At 43.9% G+C, this 9,945-nt stretch overlaps 1 protein-coding gene across 1 annotated transcript; it reads right to left on the bottom strand.

Moving 5' to 3' along the window:
• Window positions 1-3,339: 3,339 nt before the first annotated feature.
• Window positions 3,340-9,682, bottom strand: LOC144687794 (neurophysin 1-like). Its single transcript, XM_078554302.1, has 3 exons — window positions 9,563-9,682; window positions 6,635-6,839; window positions 3,340-3,608 (listed from the first exon to the last, which is right to left on the bottom strand). Exons 1-3 carry the CDS (start codon window positions 9,680-9,682, stop codon window positions 3,553-3,555), a joined length of 381 nt encoding a protein of 126 aa, XP_078410428.1. The 3' UTR covers window positions 3,340-3,552.
• Between the last annotated feature and the right edge of the window lie 263 nt (window positions 9,683-9,945).

Below are 9,945 nucleotides of genomic sequence, written 5' to 3' on the forward strand. Positions count from 1 at the left end.
TCAGAGGAGGGGGAATCAAGGACAAGAGCAAAAGACAGAAAGGGGAATAAGAAAAGTGATAGGCAGAGAAATCAAGGACAAGAATTAAACAGGGCCTCAGTGAATAATACTGGGAACAGGACAAGTAATGTTACAAAGGCAAGCCTTAAGGCTTTGTGCCTTAACGCAAGGAGCATTCACAATAAAGTGGATGAATTAACTGCGCAAATAGATGTAACAGGTATGATATAGTCGGGATTACGGAGACATGGCTGCAGGGTGACCAGGGATGGGAACTGAACATCCAGGGTATTCAGTATTTGGGAAGGACAGACAAAAAGGAAAAGGCGGTGGAGTTGCATTGCTGGTTAAAGAGGAAATTAACGCAATAGTGAGGAAAGATATTAGCTCCGACGATGTGGAATCCGTATGGGTAGAGCTCAGAAACACTAAAGGGCAAAAAACTTTAGTGGGGGTTGTATATAGACCCCCAAATTGTAGTAGTGATGTTGGGAATGGCATTAAACAGGAAATTAGAGATGCATGCAATAAAGGAACATCTGTAATTATGGGTGAGTGTAATCTGCATATAGATTGGGCAAATCAAATTAGTAACAATACCGTAGAGAAGGAATATATGGGATGTTTTTCTGGACCAATACATTGAGGAACCAACTAGAGAACAGGCCATCCTAGACTGGGTATTGTGAAATGAGAAAGGAATAATTGGCAATCTAGTTGTGCAAGGCCCCTTGGGGATGAGCAACCATAAAATGATAAAATTCTTCAACAAGATGGAAAGTGACGTAGTTGATTCTGAGACTAGGGTCCTGAATCTTAATAAAGGAAAATACAATGGTATAAGGCGCGAATTGGCTATGATGGATTGGGAAACATTACTTAAAGGGATCATGGTGGATAGGCAATGGCAAACATTCAAAGAGTGCATGGGTGAACTGCAACAATTGTCTATTCCTGTCTGACGCAAAAATAAAACAGGAAGGGTGACCAAACCATGGCTTGCAAGAAAAATTAGAGGTAGTATTAGATGCAAGGAAGAGGCATACAAATTGGCCAGAAAAAACAACAGACCTGAGGACTGGGAGCACTTTAGAATTCAGCAAAGGAGGACCGAAGGATTGATTGAGAAGGGGAAAATAGAGTACAAGTGTAAAGGTTCAGGGAACATAAAAACTGACTGTATAAGTTTCTATAGGTATGTGAAGAGAAAAAGATTGGTGAAGACAAATGTAGGTCCCTTACAGTCAGAAACAGGGGAATTTATAATGGGGAACAAAGAAATGGCTGACCAACTAAATACATACTTTGGTTCTGTCTTCATAAAGGAGGATACAAATAACATACCAGAAATGTTGGGGAACACCGGGTTTAGTGAGAGAGAGGAACTGAAAGAAGTCAGTATTAGTAGGGAAATGGTGTTGGAGAAATTGATGGGATTGAAGGCCGATAAATCCCCAGGGCCTGATAATCTACATCCCAGAGTACTTAAGGGAGTGGCCCTAGAAATAGTGGGTGCATTGGTGGTCACCCTCTGAGATTCTATAGATGCTGGAACAGTTCCTACAGATTGGAGGGTAGCTAATGTAACCCCACTATTTAAAAAGGGAGGTGTGGAGAAAACAGGGAATTATAGACCAGTCAGCCTGACATCGGTAGTGGGGAAAATTCTAGAGTCCATTATAAAAGATTTAATAGCTGAGCACTTGGAATTCAGTGGCAGAATCGGACTGAGTCAGCATGGATTTACGAGAGGGAAATCATGCTTGACAAATCTACTGGAATTTTTCGAGGATGTAACGAGTAGAGTTGATGAGGGGGAGCCAGTGGGTGTGGTTAATTTGGAATTTCAGAAGGCTTTTGACAAAGTCCTACATAAGAGATTAGTGTGTAAAATTAAAGTGCATGGGATTGGAGGTAGTGAATTGAGATGGATAGAAAAGTAGACAGGAAACAAAGAGTAGGAATTAACGGGTCTTTTTCTGAATGGCAGGCAGTGACTAGTGGGGTACCGCAGGGATCGGTGCTGGGACCCCAGCTATTCACAATATATATTAATGACTTAGATGAGGGAACTAAATGTAATATCTCCAAATTTGCAGATGATACAAAGCTGGTTGGGAGTGTGAGCTGTGAGGAGGATGCAGAGATGCTTCAGTGTGACTTGGACAAGCTGAGTGAGTGGGCAAATGCATGGCAGATGCAGTATAATGTGGATAATTTGAGGTTATCCACTTTGGTAGCAAAAACAGGAAGGCAGATTATTATCTGAATGACTATAAATTGAGAGAGGGGGATGTGCAACGAGGCCTGGGTGTCCTTGTACACCAGTCGCTGAAGGTAAGCATGGAGGTGCAGCAGGCGGTATAGAAGGCAAATGGTATGTTGGCCTTCATAGTCAGAGGATTCGAGTACAGGAGCAGGGATGTCTTGCTGCAATTATACAGGGCCTTGGTGAAACTACACCTGGAATATTGTGTGCAGTTTTGGTCTCCATATCTGAGGAAGGATGTACTTGCTATAGAGGGAGTGCAGCGAAGGTTTACCAGACTGAATCCTGGGATGGCGGGACTGACATATGAGGAGAGATTGAGTCGGTTAGGATTATATTCGCTGGAGTTCAGAAGAATGAGGGGGGATCTCCTAGAAACCTATAAAATTCTAACAGGGCTAGACAGGGTGGATGCAGGAAGGATGTTCCTGATGGTAGGGGAGTCCAGAACCAGTCTGAGGATATGAGGTAGACCATTTAGGACTGAGATGAGGAGAAATTTCTTCACCCAGAGAGTGGTGAGCCTTTGGAATTCGCTACCACAGAAAGTAGTTGAGGCCAAAACATTGTATGTTTTCAAGAAGGAGTTAGATATAGCTCTTGGGGTGAAAGGGATCTCAAAGGTTATGGGGACTAAGCGGTAGCAGGCTATTGAGTTGGATGATCAGCCATGATCATAATGAATGGCGGAGCAGGCTCGAAGGACCAAATGGCCTACCTGCTCATATTTACTAGGTTTCTATGTAATTAGATAATTAGTGTCCTTAACAGGCCTTTGACAGTTCGGCGAGCGTGCAGCCAAGTTGGCTGCGCGCCTGCCAAACTAAAAATCTAACTGACGCGCAGTGACATCGGGATGCATACCTGAAGTCACCCCGCATCATTTTACGCCTCCGCTCGCTGAGCTGAAAATTCTTCCCCCAAGTTTCAAGTCATCTGCAAACTTTGAAATGAAAGTGCGTGTGTGTATATATATATATATATATGTGTGTGTATATATATAAAATATATATAATGTCATTGTTTGAACATGAGAAATACTCAAGAAAAGGGGTAAATAGTTGGTGTGTTTTATTTATTTTTAATTGTTATTCCAACTTTTGACATTTTTTCACATTAAGCTTAAAACACCTATACATGTCTGAAAATTGTTATAAGTTATAATTTCTATCTATTTAGCATTAAAATATGATTGTATTCAATGTCTATAGGCAGGAAGCTTCGGGCAAGAATTCAGGACTCTGGATCTTGTGCTGGTGATTAGCATATTCCAGAGGCACAGATTAATCTGAAGGGAAGACAATCCTGGTGTCACATGTGGGATCCATGGCACAGCTCTCTGTAACAGGGGAATACAAGATAGGATTATATAGAATATACAGCATTGAAACAGGCCATTCAGGCCAATAAATGTGTGCTGGTGTTTTAGCTCAACATGAGTCTCCCTCCATTCTGTCTACCTACCTTTCAGCATTTCATTCCTGTTCCCTCATGTACCCATCTAGTTTTCTTTTGAAAGTGTCTAAGTTATATGGCGCAATGGTGACAAGCTACACATTTTGACCATTCACCAAAAAAATGTTTCCTTATTATGTTTCCTGACTAGAGTATCAATGTATTCGGGAATCTAAAAGGGACACTAATCTAACCTCCATGTGCCAGGAAACAACATGACCTAACTTAACTAACTTAAATGAATCCCATGCAAATAGTTAATGAATAAATAGTCCAAAAATAGGAATGCAGTATGCTACTAGATTGAGAATTCAATCTGAGTAAAATTTTAACTTTTTGCAGAGGCAGGAGCCAGACAGGAATGGATAAGTGGCCTGATCATCCACTCCCTCAGAGTGAAAATTTCAAGTTTAGAAAAGGCTGATTCAGGTAAATTATTCATAACAGCAAAGGAATGAATAAAAGAAAGGGCATAGAACAGGAGGGCTACTGATTTTTTAAAATATTCATTCATGGGGTGTGGGCTTCACTGGCTGGGCCAGCATTTATTGCCCATTCTTAATTGCTCCTGAGAAGGTGGTGGTGAGCTGCCTTCTTGAACCACTGCAGTCCATATGGTGTAGATGCACCCACAGTGCTGTTAGGGAGGGAGTTCCAGGATTTTGACCCAGCGACAGTGAAGGAACAGGGATATATTTCCAAGTCAGGATGGTTGAGTGGCTTGGAAGGGAACTTGCAGGTGGTGGTGTTCCCATCTATCTGCTGCCCTTGTCCTTCTAGATGGTAGTGGTCGTGCCTTTGGGAGGTGCTATCTAAGGAGGCTTGGTGAGTTCCTTCAGTGCATCTTGTATATGGTACACACTGCTGCTACTGTGCATCGGTGCTGGAGGGAGTGAATGTTTGTGAATGGGGTGCCAATCAAGTGGACTGCTTTGTCCTGGATGGTGTCGAGCTTCTTGACTGTTGTGAGAGCTGCACTCATCCAAGCAAGTGGAAGGTATAACATCACACTCTCGCCTTGTGCCTTGTAGATGGTGGACAGGTTTTGAGGAGTCAGGAGGTGAGTTACTCGCTGCAGGATTTTGAGCCTCTGACCTTCTCTTGTAACCACAGTATTTATATGGCTAGTCCAGTTCAGTTCCTGGTGATTGGCCACCCCCAGGATGTTGATAGTGGGGGATTCAGTGATGGTAATGCCATTGAACATCAAGGGGCGATGGTTAGATTCTCTCTTGTTGGAGATGGTCATTGCCTGGCACTTGTGTGGCATGAACGTTACTTGCTAATTATCAACCCAAGCCTGGATATTTTCCAGGTCTTGCTGCATTTGGTCATGGACTGTTTCAATATCTGAGGAGTCGCAAATTGTGCTGAACATTGTGCAATCATCAGCGAACATCCTCACTTCTGACCTTATCACAGAATCACAGAATTACAGAATCACACAGTGCAGAAGAGACCCTTCAGCCCATCGAGTCTGCACCAACACGTGAGAAACACCTGACCTACCTACCTAATCCCATTTACCAGCACTTGGCTCATAGCCATGAATGTTATGACATGCCAAGTGCTCATCCAGGTACTTTTTAAGGGATGTGAGGCAACCCGCCTCCACCACCCTCCCAGGCAGCGCATTCCAGACCGTCACCACCCTCTGGGTAAAAAAGTTTTTCCTCACATCCCCCCTGAACCTCCTGCCCCTCACCTTGAACTTGTGTCTAAAATGAGCATGATGGAAGGGAGGTCATTGATGAAGCAGCTGAAGATGGTTGGGCTGAGGACACCACCCTGAGGAACTCCTGCAGTGATGTCCTGGAGCTGAGATGACTGACCTCCAACAACCACAACCATCTTTCTTTGTGCTAGGAATGACTTCACCCAATGGAGAGTTTCCCCTCTGATTCCCATTGACTCCAATTTTTCTAGGGCTCCTTGATGCCACACTCTGTCAAATGCTGCCTTAATGTCAAGGGCAGTCACTCTCACCTCACCTCTGGAGTTCTGCTCTTTTGTCTATGTTTGAACCAAGGCTGTAATGAGGTCAGGAGCTGAGTGGCCCTGGCAGAACTCAAACTGAGCGTCAGTGAAAAGGTTATTGTTCAGGAAGTACCTCTTGATAGCATTGTTGATGACGCATTCCATCACTTTACTGATGATAGAGAGTAGACTGATGGGGCAGTAATTGGCCGGTTTGGATTTGTCCTGCTTTTCATGCACAGGACATACCACATTCATGGGTAGATGCCAGTGTTGTAGCTGGACTGTCTGTTTTCTGTCTCCACTGAAAGTTGAAATTAGTCCTTATTACCTTTCCAACTTATGTACAGGAATAGATTTATAGACAGCTTTACGGTCTGAGCATGGAGCATCATTCTGGGTTGGAGGACTGTACCACCAAGGGCTCCCTAATTGCCCTCCTCACCTGACTTTCCTCTTTACGCCCAGGTGGTCAGTAAGAAAGTCTAGCCCACTTTTATTTGGGATGTGCTATAAGGGGTTAATTTCTTGGCTTCACTGCTATTTAGGACAGTAAATAATACAATATAAATTAATCCAGAGTGATACTTCAAATTAAACCATGGACATAAGACAAGAGAGTCCAAACTAGAGAAAAGCAAATGTCAGGATATACGTAAAGCATATGCAGCAAACTCCCAGCCAGAGTAATGGCAACATACAACATGGAATAGGTTGCAAATTGATGTGTTGATGGGAACATTGCATGTCCAATCTGGAAGGTTGATCACTATCAGCAAGCACGGATCCAAACTTTTCTCCAAACAACTCACTCTCATACAACAAAAGCTCACAAAATTTAACTTTTAAACATCTGAATTTGCTGGATTGGGTTTCTAGTGAGATAGGTGTCATTTCTTTGAAACAATGTGAATTGATGAGCCAGTTACTCACCCTCGGTGCAGCAGATTCCTGATGACGCACATTTCCCGCCATTTCTACCGCAGGCTTTGCCAGTGGGTTCACAAGGGGAGGGCAGGTAGTCTTCCTTCTGACACCTCAGTGTCTCAGGGGTTCCAACGTAGCAGCCAATCTCCTCCCCACAGCAAATGCTGGCTCCATAGCAGTGGCCCCTACTTCCAGGACCACATGACATACACTGTGTAGGATTGGAAAAGAGGTTGTTTCAGTGATGTCAGTAAAACTCCATATCCAAATAGAGCTAAATAATTCTTACAATGTCATTGATCAGCCAAAGAAAATATGTTAAATGTACAACTTGACTCTACTTATTCATTAATATTTCATGCAGTGATTTACTTTGCAATTCTATTGAAACCTCAGCAAATGTTATTATGCTGCTTAGCTGTAATGGGCACCTCATCATCATATATCACAGGATCCATCTTATGGAAATATATGAGCAATGATAATAAGACCTTTTGTCAGCTAGAAATAATAAGGCCTCACAAATGTCCTAAACCCAGGATATATCAACATAAACCTCAAAGTCCCTTCAAAATCAAATCTATTGTTGAGATAACATGATACCATTCTTAATACGATCGCATGCCTTTTAAGAATCTTTAGGAACACAATAAATCCATTAGGTTCATAAATCCTGTTCCATTTCAATGACAGCCCCATTTATCCTCTCAACACTTCCAGTGTTCAGCAACACATAAAACTGCTTCTTCAATCCATTCAGTCCCTGCCTTCCATCATAACCTGTTCCACATGCTTAAGTACAAAGAGTTGCACTCCAAATCTTTAAACATTAAGGGCGTAATTTTTCGTGCTCACTGGCACTGGGTGAGGTCGGCAGCATAAGTGGACAATATGGCAAGGGGGCCAAAAATTGGCTTCACAAAATCGTGAAACCAGTTTGCAATCGTCCACTCTGCCCATCAATGAGGTGGGGGGGGGGGGGGGGGGGGGGGGCGTAATACATCTGCATATTATTAAAAGGCCAGCCCACTGGAATCAGCCCCCACGCCCCCCACAATTGGAGCATCCGCCCACATCAGTGTGATTGCATGCCAGCGTGTTTCACAACTGTACATAAGCGACGTACACTTGGCGAGCTGCATTTCGTTCGGTACTTCGAGGTTTGTTTGCCTACCTTGCTTTGGGCAGTGCTTGCAGTCATCAGCACCAGTCTTTGCAGACAGCACCAAATCACTCCTGGTGGGGCTCTGGGGCCGGTCTGTACCTACCAGGTCAGCCATAAGGTGATGGTGGCTTCTCAATGACTGCAGGGCTAGGGCTTGCTTGGGGAGGGGAGTGAAGTGGCCTCGGGCAAGGGAAGAGACTGCAGGTTGAGAGTTGCACTGGGGAAGGGGGTATCCCAGGGTGTGTGTGGGGGCACAAGTTGACCTGTGCAAGTGACCTCAAGGTGGTGAGGGCTGAGGAGGCCGTCCCCAGAGGAGGTCAGGCCAGATGGACATGTGAGGGTGTGTGTGTGAGGATGGGTGGTGATGTCCCTTGAGCTGGCAGTGAGTGAGATGCCAGTGAATGTGTGATGGGCTTGAGTGTGTGAGTTTAGAGTGATGAGATGTTTGCCTTACCCTGGCTGCATGGATGAGATCATTCATTCTCTATCTGCATTGGATGGCCAATCCCTGTGCAGCGTTGGCACTGATCACCACTGCCATTGCCTGCCAAGCCGGAGTGGTAATGTTGCTGCTCCTCCTGCAGCCAGAGCTGGGGTAGAGGGCATCACGGCGGGACTCCACAGCGCCCAAAAGGCACTCGAGAGATGCGTCACTAAACCAGGGGGCTGCAGTCTTCTTGCCTTTCAGGGCCATCTCTTCTTTGCAGCGTTACTGGACTGGAAGCACTGAGAGGTGTGCACGCAGCTGCACTTTAAATATGGCACCCAGCGTGATGAAGCAGCGAGGTGACGGACCCCGCCCACCATCGAAATAGTGTGTTTCCCAGAATGCATTATTACTGATGCGGGATTGGTACAGCATGAGAAGCCGCCATTGCGGCCAGCGGGTAAAACGTCGTTTCTCCCTCCCGCTACTGCACTTAATGCAAATCTGGGACAATTCAGCCCTAGGAATAATTTGCCTGAATTACTTTTTCCATAATTTGAAATTTTCAATTCAAATCCTCGCATTCTCCCATTCTTCCAAAATACAAGGCCAACTTCTTTAATTTTTCCTTTTATCAATTGAATTTCCAGTTACTACAATAACCTTTGTTGGTCTGGAAAATTGCCAGTACCAGAGACACACTACCTTGCCAGGCACATGCGAGGTGAGAATTTTTACACAATGTTTTGAGGTTTGAGGTGATCATACTAGGGTTGGACAGAGATATTAAAAAAAAACAATTATTCTCCATTAAATATCCCTTTAAAATAAGTCTGATAGTCTGTCCTTATATGCACTTTATCCTTTTTACCTGAAAGTAAAAGATTTTAAAACTGAACAGTCTGGTTAAAATAGTTAAGCTGCAAACGCTAATATCCTGCACAGCGGCTTCACTGAGAGTAACGCATCGCACATCACCTCAGGGTCACAGTCTCAGGGTTTAGGATGAGATGGGGGTCACATATTGGAGTATCAGAAAGAAATGTGCTTTTGTTGTCGACATGCATGTCCTGCAAGGGAATGAGGTCACTGATTCCTCAACAATTGTCAATCTAGTCAGCTGACCTGACCTTCCATTATGAGCCATGCTGAAGGTTATCAGCGTGGAGCTTCCCAATATTGCTTGTAAAATCTGTGAGATTTTGCATATTTATTTGTTGCACTACTTGCACACTTGTTTGCAATGTAAGAGAATCATTTAAGGAACAGCCAGTGTTTAGTTATTTCAAATGACTGTTACTGTTAGACTGTAAACAAGTTGACAAAGGAAGTTACTCCTTACCTGTCTGATCTCCATGTCCATGATGGATCTTTTGCCTCCTACGGGGCAGTTGTTAATGTAACAAGCTGCAGAGAAAGAGATGAGGCAGAGGAGGCAAACTGCGAGGCAGGCAGACTGCATGATGTTCTACCAGTGAATCTGGATCCAGGGAACTTTCCAAACTGCACTGAGAATCTATGAATCTTCCCCTTATTTATAGCTTTGGACAAACATTCAGAGTACGGATATGGAATCATTTTGCTAATTTAGCACAGGCTGAATATATTCTCTAAACTATTGTAATGAGCACAGGCGCAGTGCCACTCACGATTCACCTAAGGTCCATCATAACCTGAACCAATGCTTTATTTTTATAATAGAACTTAATTTATTCAACAACATGC

Source organism: Cetorhinus maximus, chromosome 1, assembly GCF_964194155.1.
Source record: "Cetorhinus maximus chromosome 1, sCetMax3.hap1.1, whole genome shotgun sequence".
Taxonomy (NCBI): Eukaryota; Metazoa; Chordata; class Chondrichthyes; order Lamniformes; family Cetorhinidae; genus Cetorhinus; species Cetorhinus maximus.

What these genes read in the sequence shown, in the direction of transcription:
- LOC144687794 (XM_078554302.1), bottom strand. Translation starts at nt 9,682, where the DNA reads ATGCAGTCTGCCTGCCTCGCAGTTTGCCTCCTCTGCCTCATCTCTTTC. An exon ending in TGGACATGGAGATCAGACAG is followed by an intron (nt 6,840 to 9,562) that starts GTAAGGAGTAAC and finishes AATCCTACACAG; the next exon opens with TGTATGTCATGTGGTCCTGG. An exon ending in AGGAATCTGCTGCACCGAGG is followed by an intron (nt 3,609 to 6,634) that starts GTGAGTAACTGG and finishes CCCCTGTTACAG; the next exon opens with AGAGCTGTGCCATGGATCCC.